The following is a 27,350-nucleotide window of genomic DNA, read 5'->3' on the forward strand; positions in this document are numbered from 1 at the left end:
ACACATGCAAGATATTTAACCTCTCTGAGTCAGTTTCCTCATTTGTCAAAGGGGAGGTTAAGATCTCTAGTTCCTACTTCATATGGTTATGTGGCTCAAATCAGATAATGTATACAAACTGCATTTTGAACTTTATAAATGCATTTCTCAATTATCACTGTTAGATTTCAAACACTGATATTCTTCTGGTAATATAATATGGCTGTGAATCATTGGACACTGTGATATCAGAGTAATCAATATATCTAGTGACCCAAAGTACAATGGAAAGATTCATGGTGGATTTAAATAGGTTGCAGCATAATTCCAATTATGCCTTGCAATGTGAGAAGTGCCATAAACAATGCTGAAGGCACTTATGCCTTAACAAGATGATGAATCATTAATGATATGTGGATGAGGGATAACAGATGAATAAGCTAACTTCTGACTATGAAATATTGCATGAAACAGAAGAAAAGTATCAAGGAAGTTGTAGAAGTCCTCAATGAAGTATTTATAGCAAGATATGGACAAATGTTACACAGGATGAGAAGTGGATTGATTACCATAACAGATTACTAGACTTGATGTTAAGAAGACCTGGGATTGGATCTTGTCTCTGACACATAACCACTATGTGAAAATGGATAGGTCACTAAAGTTATCTGTACCTCAGTTTCTTCTTTGAAAAAAGAAATAATAATATATAGTGTTATTGTTTAGCTATTAGAGAGAGATCCAGCCTTAGGGATAGTCAGCATGCCTAAGATTCATTTCCAGTCTCTGATGAATAACCATAAGTTACTTTATCCCTCAGTGTCCCAGGTAAATCCCTAAGACTGTAATTGCAGAGAAATTTCAGATCTACTTTAGTAGAGGGAGTTTCTTCAACAGAAGTTCCCTATACGAGAAAATCATGGTTACAGTTGAAAAAAATGTAATAATAATAAAAATAACTGCAGTACTTGCTCTCTCCCTACAGTACTAAGCACTGGTAATAAAATCATGAGAGAGGGGACAGCTAGGTGGCACAGTATATAGAGCACTGGCCCTGGATTCAGGAGTACCTGAGTTCAAATCCAGCCTCAGACACTTGACACTTACTAGCTGTGTGACCCTGGGCAAGTCACTTAACCCCCATTGCCCCGCAAAAAATAAAATAAAATAAAATAAAATAAAATAAAATAAAATAAAATAAAATAAAATCATGAGTGAGTTTTGAAGCACTTTGGAAACCATAAAAAGCCCTGTTTAAATATAAACTATTATAACTCTCTTTTCCCTGTCAATCACCATAGAAATGTAATTTCCTCTAAATTGTATAATCTCCACCTTCTCTGTCCTACTCCTCAGCTGCTAAAACTAAAGATGAAGTGAGTATATATCTAATAGAATGGAATTAATTAGATGTGAATTTAATCTATTGAAGTTTCTGTTAATCTTCATAGCTATATGAATATCCCTTTATTCATTGCTAGCATTTTGTAGTGAACAAAATACTGGCCCTGGAGTCAGGAAAGACCTAGATTTTACTCCTGGCTCACACACTTGGTAGTTATGTGACCAGTGATCATTTGTCTCTCATGCATATTCAAACTCTCGCTCTCCAGTGGCTCCTTCTTTTGTGCATACAAACATGTCCAGGCCTCAAAACCTTCACTTGTTCCTGTTACCCATCCTCCCCAAAACTATGGCCCTATTTTCCTCTTCATGCATATGGCCAGACTTCTGGAAGGAGTAGTTTATATTCATTGGCTCCAATTCCTTATGGATCCAAATCCTTACTCATTCCTTACCTCCCCGCAATCTGGTTTCAGCTCTTATGAAACTGCTCTTTCTTAGGTTGCTGATGTCTCCCTGATCATCAGATCTAGTTAACCTTTTCGCAGTCATCATCTTTTTTTTTTAATTGCACTGTTTGACACTGTTAATTTAACCATCTTGATGCTGTCAGTTCCCCAGACTTCCAGAACTGACCATTCTGGCTCTTCTCTCTCTTTGACCACTATATTTTGGTCTGCTTTTCTGGTTCTTTTTTTTAATCTGGGCATTTAAGTGTAGGTTTGTCCTGAGGCTCTGCCTTTAGTCATCAATTCTCTCTTCATCAAAGGAAGTCTTTAAATGAACCGTAGATCAGAGCTTCTTAAACTTTTCCCACTAGCAAGCCCTTTTCACCTGTGAAATGGTTATGCCTCCCTGGGTATATAGGCATATATAATATATATAATATATATATATACATACACACATACATATACACATACATATATATACACACACACATATACATATATACACACACATAAATATACATATATACACACACACATATATATATACATATATGCATATACATATATATATATACACACACATATATCTACATCTATCTATCTATAAGCTTTTGCTGTGGCCAGATTTTTCACCACCCCCACATTCAGCTACATGACACCATATAGGGTCACAAACCACAGTTTAAGAAGCTTTGCTCTAGGGGCAGCTAGGTGGCACAGTGGATAAAGCACCAGCCCTGGATTCAGGAGAACCTGAGTTCAAATCTGGCCTCAGCCACTTGACACTTACTAGCTGTGTGACCCTGGGCAAGTCACTTTACCCTCACTGCCTCGCAAGAAGAAGAAGAAGAAGAAGAAGAAGAAGAAGAAGAAGAAGAAGAAGAAGAGGAAGAAGAAGAAGAAGAGGAAGAAGAAGAGGAAGAAGAAGAAGAGGAAGAAGAAGAAGAAGAAGAAGAGGAAGAAGAAGAAGAAGAAGAGGAAGAAGAAGAAGAAGAAGAAGAAGGAAGAGGAAGAAGAAGAAGAGGAAGAAGAAGAAGAAGAAGAAGGAAGAGGAAGAAGAAGAAGAGGAAGAAGAAGAAGAAGAAGAAGAAAGCAGCAGCTTTGCTCTAGATACTTTTTGGTATAGAATGTAGAGAGGGATGAAGGATAGATAACCATTGGTATGGAATGTAGAGAGGGTTCTTTTTCAGCTATTGGTTAAAGTAGATGACAGTTATTTACCATTGACCCCCAAGATTATCTGGATCTCTCCTATTTGAATCATTTTGCATAATGCACTGAGCCTCAAATTGACTTCTTCTCAAACCTCTGCCTATTATTGTTTTTCTATTTTTTTCCAAAAGCTGGCTCTGATGCTACCTCCTTTCATCATGCTTTGAGAAACGTGATATCTGTTTTATGAAGGCTGGGCTGGTTCTTCAAGGCAAGAGGGAGGCGAGATTGTGATTTGGTCAGCTCTGGGAAGTAACTCTTGAAGCATTGGTATGACTTCCTTGTGTCTGAAGTATAATTGGCCAAGCCTACTAGGAGTTAATTGGTGTTTCTGGGTTTGGTGAGATTCTCACCCTTTTGAGGATGGGAGTGCCTGGTACATTATGATGAGCACAGGTTGCCAGTGGGGAATGTGGAGCCAGAGGGGAACACTTGAATAAGTGTTGTATCTTCATTTATTCCTTTGATGGTTAAGTAAACATCTCTTTATTAAATACTTCATGGCCCATGAGTGTGTTATTGTTTCTCACTACTAAGTTTGAACTGCCGTACTGGTCTGAGTTAGACCTGACTTAGAAAAGCTATCTTCCCTTAGTTTTCCAGCTGGTGATTGCTTCCAACTCTAATCACTAAGGACACTGTACTTGATGTCATCTATATATTTAGTCTTTCGAATTTTCTCAATCCCTTCTTAAAGTGAAGGAACTTTGTCATCCATCTGCACCTTTGCACATAGTAGTATTCTGCTAAATACAATAACTTCTTGGTAATCTTCATCCTTCTGGAATCCACTGTGGCTTTTGACACTATTGACTACCCCATCTTACTGGATACTCTTTCCCTGCCTATGTTTCCATTACACTATTCTTTCTTCATTTTCTTTATTAAGTAATCATTTTGAATGAATACACATCTATTAAGCATTTAACTCTGTTCAAAGCACTTTGCTAAGTAAAGGTAATAACATTAGAAAAGTAAAATAGCCCCTGCTCTCAAAGAATGCACATCCTAATGAAAAAGATAACACTTATGGATAACAATATATCCCCATTATTCTCTCATCTATTAGTAGTGGGCATTATGTAGAGTTCTTTCTTGTTCATTTTCTCTCTGTGTCTCCTCTCTCTCTCTCTCTCTCTCTCTCTCTCTCTCTCTCTCTCTCTCTCTCTCTCTCTCTCTCTCTCTCTCTCTCTCCTTCCCTTCCCCTCCCCTCCCCTCCCTTCCCCTTTCTGCACCCTGTCCAATGCTAGTTTCATAATGTTCCATATGTTCAGCTGTTATCTCTGGTTAGATAATTCTCAAATCTATATCTCAAGCCTTAATCTCCCTCCTGAAGTTCAGTCCCAAATAACCAATTGCCATCTGGATATCCGCATACCAATGTACCAAAGGCATCTCAAAATAAAATATGTAAAATGGAACTCAAACTCATCTCTCCTCCAAACTACTGCATTTTTGGAGGCTACTTTTCTGATGACTCTTCTTGTCACCCAGGTTGCCTCTAGGGTAAAATATAAAATCCTGAACCTAGAAATTCAAGGCCTTCACACTCTAGTTCCAGGGACTTGGTGCAGTTTTATTTTATTTTATTCATTTTATTCCTCATACACAGCATTTCATCTGGAACAGCCATGTCTTTTGCACAAAAGGTACTTCATATCTGGAATGTTCTCTTTCTGGCACCTATGCCTCATGGAATCCCTTACTTTAAATCATCTACGTTAAAGTTCCTTTGATCTCCAGTTATTAACATTCTTCATAAAGAAATTATTTGTATTAATTTATATTTTCAGTTACATGTAAATTCTAATCACTCATATAGATTATATCAGTACAACAAGAGGTAAATGTTTTCAGGGCAAAGGTTATTTCTTCTTTGTCACTGTAGCCACAGCACTCAGTATATAACCACGTAAAAAGGAGAGGCTTAATAAGCAATTAAAAAATCAGTTTGATAAATAATTGTCAAATTGAATCTGCTGTGCTCAGTAATCATAGGTGATTTAAGCCACAGGGCAAGCTGAAGACTTAGCAGTAGTTCATGTTTTCCCTCACTGTCCATTCAAGGTCACATAGGATCAGGGGCCAAGGAAGACAGGCTAAGACAGTAGCAGGAACCACACACCTACTAAGGTCTCTGTAAATGGGAAGGGTGACCCCGTCCCCTGGCAAATACTGAGATAAGCATAGGCAAGTGTATATTCTGAAAAATCACTTCACCTTAGTTACTACAATTTCACTAAATTGCCTTGCTCCACCCACCCTATAATTGAGACAGTCCATAAAACGTAGGTTCCTCTGAGAAAGTAGCTAAATGCAAATGAAAAAGATCCTCCAGTATCTAGAGTAAAGGTTTGTAAGCTTTTTTTTCTTTTCTTTTTTTTTTTTTTTTAGTCATGGACCCTTTTGGTAGATTTGTGAATTTAATGGAGCCCTTCTCAGAATAATGTCTTAAAATGAGGATCACAAAGGAAAAACATCTTGAAATGTCAATATAAGGGGCAGCTAGGTGACACAGTGGATAAAGGCACTGGCCCCTGGATTCAGGAGTGCCTGAGTTCAAATGTGACCTCAGACACTTGATACTTACTATCTGTGTGACCCTGGGCAAGTCACTTAACCCTCATTGTCCCATTAAAAAAAAAAAGAAAGAAATGCCACTATCAAAATAATTTTTTTTAAAGTCCACTATCTCCAGTTTAAGAACCCTTGACTTAGTAGAATAATAATTATCATGATAATGACCATCTATATAATCCTTTATTATTTTCAAAGTGGTATATAATCCCATTTGATCCTCAAAACAGTGGTGGGAGATAAATTGTTATAATAATAATCCCCAAAATGATAATCTACATTTTACAGATGTGGAAGGTGAGGTTGAGTGGTTGACTCACTAGTAGTGTGACCCTGAGTCAGGCAGTTTTCAGTCTTAAGTGACTTTTTTAGGGTCACACATCCAGTAAGTTACCAAGTTAGCTTCAAACTCAGTTCTTCTGACTCTCGGTCTTTTGCTTTACTGTGCCACCTAGCTATCTATGAGTGTCGGCTCGGTGAATAAGAGATGGGTATAATTATGATCACTATTTTTTTTCAGCCAGTGGACATTGTTTGGATGGTTCTCTGATGTGTCCATCAACTAATAGCTGCATCCCAGCATTCCAACGCTGTGATGGCTTTGTGGACTGCACTGATTTCCAGCTCGATGAGTCCAGCTGCTCAGGTACTCCACTTTACATTAAAATACCATTTGCAGTAGAGACCTGGAGTGATTTTTATTAAATCTGTAGAGTAAGTAAAATAAAAGCTGATGTTGTGAGTAAGTCTGGAGTGGAACATAAACTGCTGTGATGAGTTGGAGGTGGCAGGAGGAAAGGCTGTACTTCTTGCTACCTTTGCAATTTAATTGTAGATTTAAAGCTATAAAGGACCTTAGAAAGTAATCATTCCAAAACCCTTCATTTTAAAGATGAGGGAAATGAACCCCAGAGAGGTTGAATTACTTACCCAAGACTATGCAGCTAGTGGTGGAAGTGCTGGGACTTGAAAACACATCTTATTCTTGTTCTGGCTTTTTTAAATTAAATTCAAAAATTAAAATGGGTAAGTAGCTAATGATATGTAATCATGTCTTTTTTATACAATGCATATTAAACAGTACTAAGGAAATCCTTTATTTTGAGAACAATCCATATTTATTCAGTGACTAACACAAGGCTTTACATAGTTTATCCCAGTTGAACCTCATAATAACCTTTTGAGGTAAGGACTACTAAGGTTTTATTATCCTCATTTTCTAGGTGAGAAAACTGAGCCCTAAGAAGGGGGGGGTTGGATTTGCCCATGATCATACAGATAACACATAATAGAAGTGGGGATTTCATTCCAGGACTTTGAGACTCCCAAACCAGGGGGTATTTCACCTTATGCCACCATGCTACATTCACAACAGAAAACCAAATACAGTGCTGAAAGAAACCTACACATTTCCTATCTCCTTTTCTTCATAAAGGAGATGACCTTTTCAGTTGCACGATCTCTTTCTATCTGAAAATACTAGTTGAAGTTATTTTCTAGCTCTCTCTGAAGTCCACTATAACAATCCTCCTAATAACCCAAATTAGACTATGTCATAGAGAGTATATAACAAATAATGGCAAGAACTAGGACTCCAGGGCATTTAGAAACTGAGATAATACAAATCAGTGATAAAAAAGATGTTTCAGTGCATCATTTTATGAATAAATGGGGTAGATCTCACAAACACAGATGCATATTTTTTGGTGTACAGGAGAATGCAATTAGATAAATGACAAAATCATCAAATTTTATTCCTTGGAATTCATTTTTTTCCAGACCAGTAAACTGTCCATGTGTCTTTCATAAAAGCTTTCCACCACAGAGAATATTTTTCTTAGGAACCTAGGAGTTAACATAGCCAGCCTTATTGACATAGCTGGGTGGACAAAAAGTTGAATGAATTTTTCATACTCTATAAAGATTGACATTTGACTTTAATATTTTATTTCAAATTACCATGTCCCTTTTGTGCCAGGAGGTAGATTAAAGTCTATTTTCTCTAAGGACTAGGGATACATTGAAATGAATTAGGCAATCCATTCCCTCTCTAGTTTTAAATATAATGAGGCATAGTACCTAAAAGCAACAACAGAAGTCAAGCACTAGATAGATAGATAGATAGATAGATAGATAGATAGATAGATAGATAGATAGATGAGGGAGAGAGAGAAAGAGAGACAGATGGATAGATGGATGGATGATAGGTAGATATTGATTATGTACTTATTATGTTCTAGGCACTATTTTAGTGATGACACCCGCTATGTCCAAGCCACTATGGTAGCCATTAGAAATACAAAAATAAATAATACAAAATGTTCCCTGCTTAAAAGAGCTTATATTCTCCTGGGGAGATAGAACCTGTGGATAGATCTTTGTCTATAGTTTACAATCTGTATTCTCTCCTTTTTGGTGGAAATTGGGATATTCAAACTTGTTAGAACATGCAACAGTTCTTTTATTCTTTTTTTTCCCTCTATTTTTCTTTATTTTTTCTTTTCCTTTCTTTCTTTCTTTCTTTCTTTCTTTCTTTCTTTCTTTCTTTCTTTCTTTCTTTCTTTCTTTCTTTCTTTCTTTCTTTTTTTGTGAGGCAATTAGGGTTAAGTGACTTGCCCAGGGTCACACAGCTAGTAAGTGTCAAGTGTCTGAGGCTGGATTTGAACTCAGGTACTCCTGACTCCAGGGCTGGTGCTCTATCCACTGCACCACCTAGCCACCCCACTTCTTTCATTCTTAATGCCTGTTCAAAGCCCAAGGTTAGTGACTCAGAAATGACTTCTGGTAGTTCTCAGATGCAGTGCATCTGTTCCAGGTGACTTTCCTTTTTTTTTTTTTTCCAGGACTGTTTTTTGCTCTTTTATACTCTCTTCCCCAACCTTGAGCATTAATTGCATATTGGCCAGGGTTTTAAGCTTATGATGACAACAATAACAACACTAACAATAGCAAACATCAGAATCAAGATCTTCTGACTTTAATCCAAGCTCACTTTTCACTTTACATCACTGATTTTTTTCTACTAATCATACAAGCATATAGTCTATACATAACCAGGTTGTTTTTGGTTTTTTGGAATGATAGGAAACCATGATTAGTTATTTTTTACTGCAGAGTAAAGGGGACAGAGTATGCCATCAATTGATGTGTGTTATTTGGGGCACTGGAGACAGAAAGTCTAGGACAGAGGAGATCATTGTAAGGGGGGCTGATATGCATGATGGTGGGGAAGAGCTCCTTATATATTATTAGCTCATCAGCTAATAACTTGCCATTTTATCTAAGTAATTTTGCTAACTAGATGCTAAACTCTGCTTTTTTTATACTGATGAAATATTGAAAGTCCTGTTTTTAATCTTCTTAATTTGGTGCTCCTTTGATTAAAACCCCCATCACATTCAGTGTTTTGGTTGTCCTAGATATAACTCTTTTCATTTTTTGGTTTCTCTTTTTATTTTATTTTTTTTTAATTTTAATTTTTTTTTTGCGGGGCAATGGGGGTTGAGTGACTTGCCCAGGGTCACACAGCTATTAAGTGTCAAGTGTCTGAGGCTGGATTTGAACTCAGGTACTCCTGAATCCAGGGCCAGTGTTTTATCCACTGCACCACCTAGCTGCCCCTCTTCATTTTTTGATCATTCACCAAGTATTTATTGTTTCCCAAAGAGGATATAAGCCCCCCATTTTGAGTTTGAGTGAAACAAAGAGCTCTGCTTTTTGATTTCATATTTTTTCTTCTCTTAAAGATGCCATGATCATGTAAGTCATCTGTGTCAGGTGAAACAAAAGAATATGATTTAGAAGACTGGTACATTAAAGTCAGAGTTTATGCTATGAAAAGTGGCTTCAGGGTTGTCAGATATTGTTGATATATCAATACAAATTATATCAAGTGACTAAATGCATCTATCCTCTTAAAATATCCAATAGTGTTAAGGTCACTTTTCCATGAATTTTATGAATCTATATCTCATAGCAGCCAATAATTACAACAGTGGTCACATAACAGATGGTGAACATCTGGTCTCACTTCACCTCTATATTCAAACTATTTGCAAGAATATCAAGCTTAGACATACTGAATAAATGTTGCAAGTTAAATATATTTTGAAAAATTTCCCCCCTTCTGAATAATATTAGTAAAACATAATTTGTAGGACTGTATCAATAGTGAAAGATGTAAGTACAATGCATTGACCGGATTTGTTTTGTTTTGTTTTGATTGATTGATTGATTGATTAATTGATTTTTGTGGGGCAATGAGGGTTAAGTGACTTGCCCAGGGTCACACAGCTAGTAAGTGGCAAGTGCCTGAGATTGGATTTGAACTCAGGTCCTCCTGAATCCAAGGCCAGTGCTATATCCACTGTGCCACCTAGCTGCCCCGACCAGGTTTTATTTAAGCTAAAATTGCATTACAATCAGTTGGACCAATGATTTCCTTTAAGTTCCTGTTACTCCCCTAAATTCAAGGGATTCAGCTGTAATGACTTTGTAATTATTCTAATTGTCGTTGTTTGGGATAGAGAAGTTGATCAAAATAGGACATATTTACTAAAAGAAAAATTAAGATAATGAAATTAAATAATGACATTAGTGAGAAGCAAAATGGAATAGTAGGTAAAGGATTAATTTAGATCCGTAATTTCTAGATAGTCCTTAAATTTCTCATTGCCCGCAATGAGAAGGATTGCTGATCTACACCAGCAGAGGGCATTTCCACATGGGGTACTCTCTATAAGAATGAATTCACAGTTCCACACATCTCTCCCCATCTGTAAAACAAAATGGTATTAGGTCAACAGGCCCAGAAAACAAAAATGGAAACATCCACTTTTACAGATGTCAGCAGGAGTAGATCTTTTTTTAGAGAGGTATATAAGTAAAACAATATACATATAAATGAGGTATCAATGGAATATGATGAGGACAGAGGATATTAACCATTTTTGTGTGTCATGGCTCCCCCTGACAGTCCCCTTTGCAAAATAGTGTTTTTATATCTAGTAAATACTATACATAGGATTACAAAGGATACCAATTTCTTTTCAAATGCTGTCATCAAAATATATTGTTTTAAATTCATAAATCATGGATTAAGAATACCTTATTAGAAGAACCAGAATACAGAATACAGAAAATACTGTTTAAATAGTTATCACTCTGACAGAATCATATGACAGTAAAGCAAGCATACTCTTTAACTCCAAGAGCCCCCACGAAAATTGATATTTATCATTGCAACTAAATGAAGTTAGCATATATGTATACGTTATAGGAAGCCTAATGAATAGGGCTGTCATGCTAGTTCCCATTTAGTTAAGCACCTATTCAAGGAGGAATAACATGTTTCAGTAAGACAAATCACAGCAACATGACATTATATCCAAATATGGCCTAAGAGCCCTTGTATCCTCTGGTATGGAAAACATGTTTTTCAGCTAAATCAACAGTTTCTTGCTCGGAAAAATGCCCAAGGATCTTCACTGTGTATGTGAGCTCTCATTCCCAAGTCTTCTAAACCATTCCCCTTTGGCTCAGTCTTCATCTGATGAACAGGATTCCCTACTGCTTCTATTCCCTCTGCTTCTCTGGAGCTGTATTTCTGATTTACCTAACAGAAGTACATTGGAATAGAATAGTTATTTCTAACTCATACAGAAGAGCAGAAAACTTTTGCAAAAGAAATGAAGCTAGTTACAATTAAAGTTGGTTCTTGAGGTATTTCCTGTTTCCTTAATGACTGTAGCATCTACTTTTTGATTTTTCTAGCATCTGCCAGATTATTTTTCCACTGATCCCATTCACCAAGATATCCCCTGCTGCCATCCCTAGTGACATTTTTGGCTTCCCACTGACCCCAAATCCATCTACTACTCAATTCTCCTACTTTTCAAAGTTCTTTTGTGATCACTCTTCCAGAAAGCCTGCCTCTCCAAGTCTTTGTCTAAGTTTGGTGACCAAGCACTGTGGGTACCATTTGCATCTCCCATTAGTACTGCATATATTTTATGGTTGTTTGCATATTTTCTCCCCCATTAGAAAGGGAGCCCATTCAGCTAGGTGGCGCAGTGGATAAAGCACTGGCCCTGGATTCAGGAGTACCTGAGTTCAAATCCAGCCTCAGACACTTGACACTTACTAGCTGTGTGACCCTGGGCAAGTCACTTAAACCTCATTGCCCCACAAAAAAAAAAGAAAGAAAGTGAGCCCATTGAGGGTAGACCTGCTTTTGCCTTTCTTTGTCTTCCCAGTGTTTCAGAGAAGTACCTGGCACATCAGGATGTTGACCAACTGACTACTTGAATGTATCTTCAGTGGGTCCTAAGAACAATGTCTTGCCAATAGTTCGTAGTTCATACTTGGCAATTTGGCAGGAAGATTTTACAGTCCATTACTATAGGAATGGAGAATCTGGAAAAATTTGGGGTCTGGTGAAATAGCAGGGATTTCAGACAGGTAAGAAAGAATATAGTGAGGAAGGTTGGTGATCTACCAACCACATCCTTAACAAGCAATTTTGGCACCTGGGTCGAGTGAAGTTTAAAGACAAACTCAGTTGAGAGGAAATTAAAAATAAAAGTCCCTGGACAATTCCCTCTGCCTAGGAAACAGACACACCTGGAACACACTGCCCAGGCACTCAGAAAGCTTTGAGAGTGGATGAATAGTGAAGCCAGGTTGGGTTAGGGAATGGCTTACTCAGGGTGGGGCTTCTTAACCCTTTTTCTGCTTGAAATCTTTTTTTTTTTTCCTGAGACATTTTAATGCAATCTTAGGCATATAGGTATATAAAATGGGCATACATAACCTTGTACTGTTGTCAAATTTTTCACAACTCCCACATTTAGTTATGCGACCCCATATGGGATCACAACACATAGTTTAAGAAGCTAGGGAGTATGTGGAGTAATCCCTCTTCAACTAACTATTCCATTCTTGCTGTGTGCTAAATTCAGTTGTTTTTGTTGGTTGAAGAGGGGCAAGTGCTATCAACGTGCCTTATATTTTAATGCCTGGAAGTGAAATGCCAGCTGCTCTATTTTGTTACAGCCCTGCTGCCAATAGAGGAGTTTTGCTATTTAGGGGACTAGGTAAATTGGACACCAAACACAAGAACAATATGAGAATGGTCACAGACCCTGAGATATCAGTTTTGAAAGTAAAATATAATTTTATGCTTATGAAATGAGGTAGAGTATGTGAAAGCACTTTAAAAAGTTAACATTACTGTGAGAAGATAAGGCATTATTATTTTAGACCTTTCTAGCAGCTCCTTTAACTATAAACCATTCATAACAAAGGAGCATGGGTGTATGAGTAAGCCAAGTTTTCTATGGCAAAATCACCCCCACATAGCATTTCTCTGCTTCCCTACAGTCAATACCATGTAGAGTGCAGAAAAGAAATGACTTGCTTCAAAGAATAATGTAGAGGAACAATATGTCACATAGACATGTTCTAAATAAGCACTTTGGACATAATCCTATGGCAAAAAGACTACCCTCTTATAGTTATCCACTCAGGCATATAAAGTGAATGAACTCTTCCAGGACAGCAGGGGACCATTGAGTAAATTTTTTTCAGGGCATTGAAGGGTAGCCTAGGAGAGTCCTTTCACGTTTTACGGTAAAGGAATAGTTCACTTTGAGGGAACACTTTTTTTTTTTTCATACAGGTTTAGCCCGAGTGATTAAGAATAATGCTAATGTTTCCTTCTATTTCTTGATAGTGTTTAACTATATCATCTGTGTTTTTTCTCTTAAGAATGCCCAATAGGATATTGCAAAAATGGTGGAACGTGTATTATTGAGAAAAACATCCCCACCTGTCGGTAAGCACCATTTTCTAATTCTTTGCTTGTAATTAGAGAGCATGCCTACTTTTAACAGACAGAAAGAGAATATCAATGTACATGACTTTAGACAGAATATACTCATATAGGTTGGTTCTTATCTGTACTCTGTTGAATTAGAATAAATAATATATGGATATGTTTTATGATGAATATCAACTATTTATCAATTAGGTTTTTTCCAACTTTCAAGAGTCATTAGGTAGAGAGTGGATCTTTATAATAACATTTGTAATTTCTTGCATTTTATATTATTTATGATGTTTTTATGTAAATCCTCATAAAAAATATTTTGTTAATGGGGTTTGGAAACAAAATTTGCTGAAATCTTCATTTCTGACTCAAGATGGATTTAGGATTTATTTTTTACCATTCCCCCACTATTTCACCTTCCAAACCTTCATTTTCTGTCAACAAAAGGTGAAATGAATTCAATAATGGGGATTTTTTTGGGGGGGGTACTATGCAATAGTTGTTGATTATTAGTTAAGGTTACTCTGCAAATAAGGAGAGAATTTGCATGTACAGTAAGTGAACAAACAAAACAGAACTTGGGCTTCCTTTGTGGAATTATTTATGCTGTTTATCAAAGGTGTTTTGCATCTTTTTTTCTAAGCCTTTTGGGAGTTGTGTGAAAGTTTCATGAACTCCAGTGGAAGTAATGCATATTTTAGCAATTTTTTTCTGTTACTTTAATAGATCTTCCCATAAAATTATCTTGTTTATTGGAGAACTGATTGCAGACTGGTCTTCTGGTAAAACTCTTTCTTAATAACAATCAAACAAAGGTTTCCAGAATAGAGTGTTCTATGAACCATAGCTCTTTGCCAGTATTGAAACTGACATATCTCTGTGAATATGTAATCCTCTTTCAAGAGAACCAGTTATCCTTCAAAAAAAGAAAGAAGCAAAGCAATAAAAGTAAATAATAATAATAACAATAGAAAATAATAGCCAATAGCATTTATACAGTGTTTTGTTTATAAAATATCTTATATATATCACCTTATTTGATCCTTACAACAAGTAGGTGAAGTAGATATTGTAGGTATTTTTGCCCCATTTTGCAGATAAGCAAAGACTTAGAGGTAAAGTGACTTGGTTGTGTTCTTAGTAACTCTCAGAGGATGGATTTGAACCTAGGTCTTTTAGAAATCCCAAGATCAGTACTCTAGTCACAAGTCCATGCTAAATAAATATACCTATATTACATCTCGATATTATGAAAGACAACATTGAATAGGAAGATATCATGCCAAATCTAAACTTTAATATTTATTATCTGTGTGACCAAGGACAATTGTGAACCTCAGTTTACTCATCTGTAAAATGGGAACAATAACTTCTGTAGCATCTACTTCACAGGGTTGTTAGATGGTTCAAATGATGTGCATGTTGCACAAAATGAACTTTTCAAACCTTCTTTAAGTGTAATGTAAATATCAGGTATTTATCTGATTTGAGTTAAAATGACTGGAATTATGCATTTTTAAAAATAAATCTTTCAAATTCATCATGTAGTTTTCTCCTTCTGAAACAAAGATTCTTAGGATCTTAGTAATAGTATAAAAATGTTTGTTTCTTTGTTTGGTTTGGGGTTTTGCAGGGCAATGAGGGTTAAGTGACTTGCCCAGGGTCACACAGCTAGTCAGAGTCAAGTATCTGGGGTCAAATTTGAACTCAGGTCCTCTTAAAACCAGGGTTGGTGATTTATCCACTGTGCCACCTAGCTTCCCCCTAAAAATATATTTTTGCTATGTAATATTCCATAGAAATTATTTCATTACAGCATGTAGCTTGATGTACTGACGAAATGTCTAGTTTTGATTTGTAAATTCTACTGACAGAAATTAAGGTTGATTCTTCTGCAATGTCAGTTATTTATTTTGTGGAGACAGGTTTCAGGTTCCAGCCTTGCCCTTTCAACTTCCTTGTGCCAACAAAGTTTTAGAAACTTAAAATATTTTAGTTAATCCAACCTAACCTTAGTTGGATATTAGCATTCTTGCCCCTTTCCTCCCTAGCTCAAAAAGGAATTTCTTAAACAACATTTGCAGGTTATGGTCCCCAATCTTCTGATTGCTGCTGAAGGTGGGGCAAAGTGAGGTAGGACATAAGGAAGAAAACTAACAGGGATAAACTTTGGAAAGGAATCCACTAAAGGGAACGTCCTCTCCTCTAAATATTATTTTTTATTGTCATGATAAACAACCTCTCCAACATCAAATGAGTTCATTCATCAACTACGCAGATAATTATGTCTCCTTTGGAATCTTGCCTATCTACACTGTTAATGGATCTTTGGAACAGCTATCAACAGTAGAATGCAGTTCTGTCATTAGAGAATGGAAAAATTGCACCACATAACCCAATGAAAATGTGGGATCATTGATGGAGAGCTGGAAGGAGCCATAGAAGTTATCTAATCCATTTTGCAGATGTAGCCTAAATGGATTAAGTAAATTGTCCAAGATCACACTGGGAGGAAGGAGCAGAGCCAGGAGTGGAATTTTGACCCTTGGACTTTGAATCCAGCTCTTTTTCTCTTGTTTTTTCCATCTAAAACTGGTATCATAAGGTCTTTCTCTCCATTTGGTATTTTTTGTAACTTTTTTGTAACCTATTTGTTCCCAAGGTTTTGTTGTATTGCAAGGTCTTACAATATTCAAGCTTGACTGACCAATATAAGAACAAAGCCTTGGGTTTGGGGAGATTGGAAAAAGGAGTAGTAACGCTTACTCTTCTGAGTTATATGTCCTACTTTATCACATATAACTTATTTTCTAATATACTGTTATATATTTTTGTTCTGCCCCATGTTTGGATTCTTCCAGTGAAGAATATCTCCATAAAGTCAACAGCTCAGTACTATTAAAAATTTTTAAAATGAAGAACCATAACTTTATATGAATAAGCCCTTGACTCATCAAGCAAAGAATTTTTAACTAAAGTTTATACTCTATCTCTTAAGTGTCATATTTCCAGCTGTTATTATACGTGTTTAAAATGCAGTCTTCAGGTATAAGCCATGGGAGTCTAGTTAATGGCAAAGGTACACTTATAAACATTTAATAAGTGTATTTACAGGATGTTTGAAGATCTATCTTATATTATGATAATAATTCCACAGGGGTTAAACAATACCTGTTCTACTCTTTAATCTAGTGCAGGAGATTATACCAGTAACAGTGAGAAACCTGAAGTTTCAGAAACTCCATGTATTGAGTAAATGCCTCAGTGGTGTTTCTTGGGTTTTCTTAGTTATTTATTTAAAATATATTCATATTTGAGCCAATGGTCTTTCCAAGGATCCATCACTACAGGGGAATGCAGAAAAGCTATAGAAAAGGAAGTCCCTTCTCCAGGCTAAACATAGCCAGTTCTTTCAAATGATCAATGTTCATATCACATGAACTTAGGGCCCTTTGCTCCATTGGTCATCCATCTCTGGAAACTCCATCATGTCCATGTTCTTCATAAACTAACATGCTTCAGTCTAAACATAAGCTCAGGTAAGGTCTGATGAGGATAGAGTAGGGCAGGATTATTACCTCCCTATTCCTGAAAGCTTGGGTAGTTAGATGGTGCAGTGGATAGAGTCCCAGTCCTGGAGTCAGAAGGACTCACCTTCCTGATTTCAAATATGGCCTCTGATACTTACTAGTTGTGTGACCCTGGACAAGTCCCTTAACCTTGTTTGCCTCATTTTCCGCATCTGCAAAATGAGCTGGCAAAGGAAATGACAAACCATTCCAGTATCTTTGCCAAGAAAAAACCCAAATGGGGTCACTAAAAGTGAGACATGACTGTAAAGACTGACAACAACAATTCCTGAAAGGTATACTTCTTTTAGCATAGCCTTCTGTGACCCTTTTTTGACTGTATATCACCCTACTGGCATATTAGGATTACAAGCCACAAAAACGCTCAGATATTTTTTTCAGAATTTCCTGTCTATGCATCCTTTTTTTCTTCCTTTTAGAGCCAAACAATACAAGCTTAATCAGTCTACCACATATTATCCCTTTTATTACTTACAAAGAGCTAATATACTCTCCCTTCTACCATAGAGACTATCCATGGCTGCCCCATCTTGTATTTGTCAAATTAATTTACTTTAATTGAAGTGAAAGACTTTGTAAAACCCTTCCTCTTCAAAGACAAATGAAAAGAAATAGAAAAGAACATCTCCATCTCTTTTCTCCAACTTTACATTTCTATCACTTTACATCTCTTATAATGAAAGATCACAAATGTTTCTTCCATCTTGTGAGAGTACTGTGGGGTAAAGAGGAAAAATGTCTATACCCTCTCTCTCAAGCTAAATGGATAAGGGAATAATATCATTGTCATTGTTTTTGTCATCATCATCACTATTATCAATGGCTAACATTTACTATGTGCTAACTTTACACTATATTAACTTTACACTAATTTACATTGTACTAACTGCTTTACAATTATGTCCTCATCTTATACTCACAACAATGCTGGGAGGTAGATCCTATTATTATTTTTATTTCATAGATGAGGAAGCTGAGGCAAACAGAAATTAATATAGAGGGTCACAGAGCTAGTAAGTTTCAGAGGACAGATTTGAATGCAGATTTTTTTTTTACTCTAGACACCACTGTCTATCCCTATCTGACTGATCACATTAAATAGATGGTAAAGATTCTTTTTCCACTCATGTATTCTTTATTTTTTTCACATACTCCCTGACATCAGATTTAGTAAGGACTTCTCTTCTTTCCCCGCCCCCCCCCCCAATCCTCCATGGTTTACTCACCCATTCTAAGGTTTGGAGATCTTTGTGACCAGTGAAGATCAAAAAAATCCTCCCAAGTTACCACAGAAAAGCCATGCATGCAGAGCCCACATGTTAACACCTTTCTAAAGCTTTGTTGCTCTGGCTTTGTTTATTTTCAGGGAAGGAGAAGACGGAGAAGAGAAAAGGAGAGGAAATGAAACAGGCATCCACTAAGAGCCTACCATATATCAGGCACTCTCTTTAGTTGCTTCACAAATATTATCCCATTTGAGTCTCCTAACAATCATGGGACATAGGTGCTTTTATTATCTTTATTTACAGTTGAAGAAACTGAGGCAGAGGTTAAATGACTTACCTAGGTTCATACAACTAATAAGTGTCTGAGGGAATATTTGAACTCAGATGTTCTTTACTCTAGGCCCACTGCAAGACTAAGCAGTAGGAATGGAATGGAATGAGATTTTAATTTCACTCTGCTTAATGAGGGCACTTGATATTTAGTCAACAGGCTTTTTGCACCTACTTTGTAAGGTTCATATGAGATAATGTTTGCAAAGCAATTTACAAACAGTAAAGGTTTTTATACCTAGAACTCTAGCCCTGGTGTACTTCTCTTCCCCTCTACATGGCCATTGGTTAAGTGCTTCAGTTACCCACACCATTCCCCAGTCATCTTCCTAGTAGCTACGCCTCTGTATTGTACTCCACCTTTGCTGCATCCTCAAATAGACATACAATTTTCCATTTTTAGAATTTAATCATATTAGTACTTCCATTGCTTCTGGAAAAGGAGTGTCAATCTTCACCTGCCACCTTTTAACTTTCCAAACAGAGATATCCCACTCTGACCACTCTCATTTATGTATTCTCCTCTCCCCACCACCAAATTATAATGTACATTTCTTGAGTATGGGGACTACCTTCTGCTTTTTTATTTGTATCTCCCCATATACTTCTTGGCACATAGTAAGCACTTAAGTGATTTTTTTCATTCATTCATGTCAATGTTATCTATTCTGTTGTAGGTCAATGCCAATTTAAAAGTTAGAAGAAATGTCTTTTTACACTCATTCTGTATAGTTTTCAATAATGAAATGAGCGCATCCCTACCTCTCTTCCACAAGAGATATACAATTCCACTCTAAGAATATGAGGATTCTACAGTGTAGAATATATATATATATATATGTGTGTGTGTGTGTGTGTGTGTGTGTGTGTGTGTGTGTGTGTGTGTGTATTCCATCAAGATAAAAGGTTTATTAGTTTTATCAGATCAAAGATTTTTACTCTAAGACTCTTGTTCAATGGAAACTATTATTTGAGCACAAAATGGTAGAGCAGCTCTTTTCCCAGAGCAATTTCTTAATGGAAATGTTGGCCTTTCATGACTCCTCTCACTTCCCTTCTTTTCCTAAGAATTCAAGTAAAAGTTCATGGCTTATTAACAGACTTAATCACTTTGTCCCTACCTGCATATTTACTATTCCTTTCAATTACTGATTTTTGTCAGTTTGTTTATTAAGCACCTACTGAGTACAGAGTGCTATTTAAATAGTTTTCATTGTTATTACTTTTTGTTCATTGTTACCAAACACAACCTCAAAAGTTAGCATCTCCTTTAAGAACAAACTTAGGCATTTATACAATCCACCATTTTGTATGATCGACTTGCTCTTTCACTTAATATTATCATTACATGTGGATGTTCTTCATTCTTTTTAACTTGACATAACCATTTCTGATATTCTAACAAATCCTTGTACTTCAAATAAACCCTAGTCTTTTTTTAGTAGAAAATATGCTTTGTGAAGGCAAGAATGATTTTTTTTGTACTATCTTATCAATGTTTTTCATGGAACATAATACATCATGAGCATGTAAGAGACATAGTTGAATTCATAGATTAACAAATCACAAAGTTAGGAGAGAAGGAGAATAAGAGTATGAGAGATGGGAAAAGGTATAAGTATAACACACATGTATATACATATATGTATGTGTGTACATATATATATATATAAACATACCCAATGTATATTCTTTTCAGAGTATTTTTATAAATGATGCAGAACATCTGTGGGGTAGAAGGGGGGAATGAAATGTAATCCACTCATATACAGTTTATCTTACATTTCAAGCCTAATCTTTGAATAAAAATATTCTACTCAATAGAAAGAGAATGCGTTCAAACCATGGTACAGTTTAGTGTATATCCCTTAATAACTTCATTCTTTCTTTACATATAATAAAACCTCTACTTAATAATGATGGGTAAAGATAGATAGATTGCAGAGGGGATGGAGTTTGGGACTTTGGAATCAGAAAAATCATAATTCAAATCCTACCTCAGACACTTGCTGTATGACTCTGGACAAGTCACTTAAACTCTCTCAGCCCCAGTTTAATCTTCTGTAAAATTGAGATAACAAAGACCTACCAGGAATGTTGTGAGGCTCCAATGAGATAACAAATCTCAAGTGCTTTCCAAAATTTAAAGCACTACATAACTTCTAGCTATATTATTTTTTTCCTCTGGCATCAACTGAATCACCCCTTCAAGGCAAACTCAATCCAACAAGTATTAGATGAACATATTGTGCAAGCCAAGGAGAAAAGTCAAATGAACCTGGAAGTACAAAGCTCTCAGAATTTGTTTTTATTTTCCTCATCTGAATGTAATACTCACTTGCTAAGTATGAAATAATTAATTCTCAAACCTTTTTTTCTGACATAAAAACTTTCAAAATTGGTCGAAGATCAATATTTAAAGGATTCCCCAAAATATTTTGTGAACTTGAAAAGACACACAAGATTTCTTTTTGTTTCCATTATTGTTGTGTTGTTTATCAATGTTTTAAAGACAGGAGCAAGCTGAAATGAGTTGGCTGCTCTTTATGTGAAATCTTTAGGATAAATTGGCCATCCACAATTTCCTTTTTTCAAAGGCCAAGAAATGTTAGCTCCATTTGGCCTGGTACAGATATAAGCAAGCAAGGAAAATCTGGCCTTTGATTTAATGCAAAAGATGGAACAAATAGCCACTCCTCTAATTTGCCTTTCCTCCCTCACTATTTCCTCAAACTTAAATTATGCTCACATCAAAAAAAAAAAAGTGTAGGGGCAGCTAGGTGGTTCAGTGGATAAAGCACCGGCCCTAGATTCAGGAAGACCTGAGTTCAAAGCCGACCTCAGATACTTGATACTTACTAGCTGTGTGACCCTGGGAAAGTCACTTAACCCTCATTGCCCCAACCCCCCCAAAATGTAAAGGAATTGATAAAAGTAATAATGGCAAGAGCTAATTATTCCACATAAACCTTGCTTTACTAGCAAAACTCAACTGTGTATTAAGCCCATGGAGTGTTTGTGCACTCAGCTGGTAGGTTGTTTTTAGGTTTCTCATGCCAACCAACTGCATTCTCAACTGAGAACTGCCCTGCTGACCATCTGATGTAAGTGCCTCAGGACTGACCCATTGCCTCATCTAGGGAAGGCATTCTTTATAGAAGCAAAGGAAATGGCCCAGAGTTAGTTTATTCATTTTCTATGAAAGTGAATCCTTTTCACATCCTACAAGCAAAGGAATAGGATGTCTTATACCCTGTTGAGGCTCCTAAGAGACCTTTTTTAAGGACAATCAGCATCTAGTAATTTAATATTTAGAAATTTCAAAGATGTAATGGCTGAGCTAAATCCAACCTAGCTAAACAGAGAAATGTTTTGCCTCTTTGCAGAACTATGTCTCATTTGTCAGGTTTCCTTCCATGGGTAGTGTCAACCTTGTGATGCTGGGCTTGGAGCAATTGATCCAAACAGCAAACTTGGATTTTGTGTGTCTTAATGTGTCTAGTGAGGGGAAGGGGACCCCAGCGGAGCTGAAGTAGCTTATATGACTCAAACTTTTAAGAAGACTGACACTACGTCATGGCTGGCAATTCCTTTTTTGACCTCCATACACCCCAGTGGCTCTCAGACTGTGGGTCTTCTTGCTTTGCTCTGCTTTGCTTCCTGCTCAGCCAGCATGAATTTAACTGTCTCTGAGTTGAATCCCTTTGTGCTGTTGCTAGGTGGTTGATGCCCAGCTGCATAGAAGCAACATCAAGTAAATGAAGGAGAACTTTTTGAACTCCAGCTGCTTGCTATTGAAATGTTGACAGATCTGCACAGCTCCTTGCATTTTAATTATTTAAAAACCCCGGTGGGACTTTTCTTATCCTCTGATAGCTCTTTAAAAAAAGAGTCTGCTTTGCCCTAATCAGCCTTCCATCTTAGTTGAGCTTTGCAGATGGACATTTTCATTACCTTCTAGAACCAATTTTGTTCATATTCCATGCTGTTGCTTTAAAGTTTGTGTGTGTCAATACATCCATGAACAGTCATAATTCATAAAAAACAACATCATTTCTTGTATATGGACATGAAATAGAAATGTTTGACATTGGGATCTTCAAAATGGAACACATGTTACTGGGTTTAAAAAAATTGTTTGAAATAGGATCATTGTGAAAATAAACTTTCCAGGTGACTACGTAGTTTCTTTCACATGTGAAAGTATTATAGGATCAAAGTTCTAGATCTGGAAGAGACGTGGGAGGTCATCCAGTCTAACTCCTTCATTTCCTAATTGGGGAAATGGAGCCCCAAGGAAGTTAAGTGATTTCCTCCCATATCACACAGGCAGCAAGTGTCAGGTGAACCTGGTGAAGTGATCCTAGGCCCTCTGGCTTTAGAGCCAACAGTATTGCTACAAATAACTGCTAAGCAGTCCTAGCATCAGAAGGAGGAACTTGGAAGGAGAGAGCTATCTCTTTTTTTTATTACAAAAAAAAAAAAAAGCAAAAGTAGGGTCAGTTCTCTCATTCTGCCTTTTTTCTTTCTTTCTTATGGGTTCAACATCTGAACTTATTCCACTACTTCATAGGGATCCTTTACCTTGTGATGCCACTGACTTCATGCCACTGTTCAGGCTGAATTCCACATGCTTTGTAATTGCTTAGGGGAAGAGTTTGAATCTCATGATTTTCTATTCCAGCAATTGGGTTTATTGCTTTTAGCTTACAAAGAGAAACCACAGATTTCTGCCTAAAGTGCCAGAATAAAAGTGGGTGGTTCGTCTTACTTAGTGGACTGTAACAATGGAAAACAAGGGTTGGATGTGTTATTCAATTCCATGCTACTCAGTCAAAAATATTTTTCTTCTAAGCTTTGAGGTAAAAGCAGTCATGAACAGGCATGGGTCTGAAGGGTTGAGGGGTTGGAAGTAAAATCCTTTCAGTCTGTGAAACACTGACATATGAATAGTGGTCTAAATAACTGAAATTAGTTCTCTTCAGGTGCAAATATTAATACTGACAGTGACTGAGTAACTTTTTGGATACTTTCTTTTTAGAAGACTAGCATAGCACTCAAAACCTAACCAGTCAGGGATTTCATAGTTATATATTTCCTTGAGGGCACTCAGTGATATAGCTTTTCATTTAGGAAATACTACTGAACACTTAATGTCTATAGTACCAACACCCAGGTGCTATAGGGAATAAGAAAGATGAGACAGTTTATGGAACCTCAATAAATGCACTCTTACAAAGCGCCGAACATGTTAAGTAAATTGGGGATGCAAAGTTAAAAGGGACAAGTACCTTCTACTCTATCAGTAGTGGTTGGGTTGGGGAGAATGACAATTTAATGTACAGACAGATTGTATGCTATGGTCTAGCCATATTGGTGTTCTTGGGTTGTGTCTCCTGTTCTCTCTACCTTGGCACTGACTGTTCTCCGTATGTCTAATATTCACTCACCTCCATCTCTTAGAGTCCCTGATTTACTTTGAGGCTTAGCTCAACCTCTACAACCATCTATGAAGTGGTTCTAGTGCCATGTATTGTCCAACGTGCAGTGGATTTAAATAATACACATCCACACTCACACACATATAAAATTTAAATATATATATATATATATATATATATACACACACACACATACACACACATGTGTACATGTATAATATCACATACATATATATACACACACATATATTTTTTCTATATGGGCATATATAATATCACACATATATGTATATATGTGATATTATATTATACATTCCCATATATTTACACATAAATATATACATAGCTACATATATGTATTCCTGTGTATATACTAGTATATACATACACATATATGAGTGTTTCTATATAGGTGTGTGTATGTTATTGTTCAGTCATTTTTTAGTCATGCCTAATCCTTTGTGATACAATTTGGAGTTTTCTTGGTAAAGACACTGGAGTGGTTTGTCATTTCCTTCTCCAGCTCATTTTACAGATGAGAAAACTAAAGCAAACAGGATTAAGTGACTTGCCCAGGGTCACATAGCTAGTAAATGTCTGTGGCCAGATGTGAGCTCAGGAAGATGAGTCTCCTTGATTTCAAGTGCAGCCCTCTATCCTCTGTGCCACCTAACTGCCTCTGTGTGTAAACTCACACATTTATATACATATATGCAACATATATGGGTGCATACACTTGTATACATGTATATATACTGTGCCTAGGATGTGCGTGTGCATACACACACACACGCACACACACACTGGTTTTAGCCATACGCACACACACACGCACACATACACTGGTTTTAGCCATAAAGCATGAGAGTTATTAATTCTCAGTTTATTGAAAAAGTAAAAGGAACTTCTACTGAACCTGACATAGGCTGTTTATTAATAATGAATGCACACATGTGTGTGTATGTGTGTTGTGTGTATATAGGGCACCATAGGGTATATAGGGAAGCACTACTATATGATCATTGAATGATTGATTGAAATAAAATACAAGGTAAAAGTGATCAAGATAAAGGAGAAATCCAACATACTATAAAAATGTGTGAGTCAGGAGAGAAAACTTGTAGTTGGAGGACTTAGTCAAAGTTTCACAAATGGGATAACGTCTGAGGCTAAAACCTAATTGGGAGAATATTCACAAGTGAAAAGGAAAATAATAATTGCTGGCAGTATGAAATTAAGTGCCAAATAATTTGTATGAATGTTAAGTGAAATAAGTTGAGTATGGGTTGGACTGTTCTAAAAAAAAAAAAAATCAGTGTCACAGAGATGGGACTTGAAGTGGGCCTTAAAAGATGAGTAATAAAATATAAGCTTTTTGAAGGTAAAGGTGTTGGATACTTGTATTTTTATGCCCAATATCTGGTTCAGTGACTTCCATAGAGTAGATATATATTAAGTGCATATTAAATTAAACTTGTAGTATTTAGATGGCTGGAGAAAAGGGAGGGAGGCATTCTGGGTGAGTGTATGGAGATAAGATGGTTGTTAGAGCACACCGTGATAAAACAGTGTTGAGACTTCACACAATAAATCCAGGAGACAAGAGGGGAGGCTACGACTACTGGGCAAGAAGGTTCATATTATGGGTGGGTGCATTAGTAAGAAAGATAGTTTGGGGAAGGATTTAGCCTGTGTCAGCCTCAGTAGCTATTCCTTTTACTTCCTCAGTAAACAGAAGACCTAGTAATTTCCATGCTTTATGGCTATATCCACTGTAGTAGGTCTTCCTTCTTCTGCTATGCCTGGTGTGAAACCACAGCTGTTTCTGTATAGATCACAAGCTCATTGATTTTCCTCTTCCACCCTTAGACTGGAACCTCAATCTATCTATTTTCTTTAGCATACCTTTCATTCCCATTCCCACCTCACCTCCACTTACACCCATTAGTCATTTAAGTGTTCCACAGCTATTTCTAGGACCCAAGTGGTACTGAATTCCTAAGTATGGCCCCATAAGAACCTACGGGAAAGGGTAGATCAGGAAGTCATTGTGAGGGCCAAATTGACAAAGACTTCAAGACAGAATGGTGTGTTTGATATAATTTGATCTGGACCAAGTCAAGAGAAATGTCTCATAGGATAATAGACTTAGAGCTGGAAGAGATTTTAGAGTCCATTGAGACCAAGCTTCTCACTTCAAAAATGAAGCAACTGGGGTGAGCAAAGGTCCAATTATTTACTCGGGGCCAGATAGCTAATAAATGGCAGGGGCAGGTTTTGAACTTGGGTCCTCCTGACTCTAAGCCCAGTACTCTATCAGCTCCATAACCTAGCTATCCTATACTCTGATTCTATCTCTGTTACAGATTTGGAGTGTGTGGCCTCAGGAAAGACCTTTCAATTTCTTGACTCAGAGTCTCCATCCCATAAAATAGGTTAAATCATGATTTAGGTCTAAATTTCTATGATTCCCTGAGGACTCCTTAGATATGATGAGTGAGAAAGAAGAGTTAATAGAGATATCCAAAGTACCCATGTGTGATTTTTAAAATCTATATTGTGTGATTGCCTTAAATTAGAAGCTTCAGCACCAGTCTTTGGGCATTAAACATTTATTAAAGCATACAGGTATTAACATGGAGTTCAGAAAGTTAAGAAAAGGCCTATCTTGGGGCAGCTAGATGGTGCAGTGGTTAAAGCACCGGCCCTGGATTCAGGAGTACCTGAGTTCAAATCCTACCTCAGACACTTGACACTTACTAGCTGTGTGACCCTGGGCAAGTCACTTAACCCCCATTGCCTGCAAAAAACAAAACAAAACAAAACAAAACAAATATTATGGGGGCGGCTAGGTGGTGCAGTGGATAAAGCACTGGCCCTGGAGTCAGGAGTACCTGAGTTCAAATCTGGCCTTCGACACTTAACACTTACTAGATGTGTGACCCAGGGCAAGTCACTTAACCCCAATTGCCTCACTAAAAAAAAAAAAAAGAAAGAAAGAAAGAAAAGGCCTATCTCACATAGAGTTCCAGCCTGGTTGGGTTCTTCCTCAAGTCCTCTTCCACGAGCCTGCTTTAATCAGGAACTCTCTAGCAAGCTGATTGTAGAAGCCAGTTTAGATTAATCTCAAGGTGGGTCTTTGAGTATCTGTGAAATCCCATTATTTTATCACATTCCCCCCTTTGTTTCTTCTAGGAACAGGTGTTCCTTGATGAAACAGTAAAAAATAATTAAGTCTTTAGAAGTCTTTTCTCAGTTCTCTTGTCTTCTTGGAGTGCTAAGATGTCATCAGGAGGAAGCTGGATTCTGGTCTGGAAAACTGGGCTCTGGAATCTGGACTGGAAAGCTGGATTCTCTTCTTTAACTGTTTC

General features: G+C 36.8%; 1 protein-coding gene across 1 annotated transcript in view; it reads left to right on the forward strand.

The window, feature by feature from the left end:
• Positions 1-27,350, forward strand: part of MALRD1 (MAM and LDL receptor class A domain containing 1) — a 910,872-nt gene that overhangs the window by 791,433 nt on the left and 92,089 nt on the right. The window contains 2 exon segments of the mRNA XM_043967510.1: positions 6,085-6,210; positions 13,332-13,398. Coding sequence (XP_043823445.1) covers positions 6,085-6,210; positions 13,332-13,398 — 193 coding nt within the window.

The sequence above is a fragment of the Dromiciops gliroides genome, chromosome 5 (genome assembly GCF_019393635.1).
Source record: "Dromiciops gliroides isolate mDroGli1 chromosome 5, mDroGli1.pri, whole genome shotgun sequence".
NCBI lineage: Eukaryota > Metazoa > Chordata > Mammalia > Microbiotheria > Microbiotheriidae > Dromiciops > Dromiciops gliroides.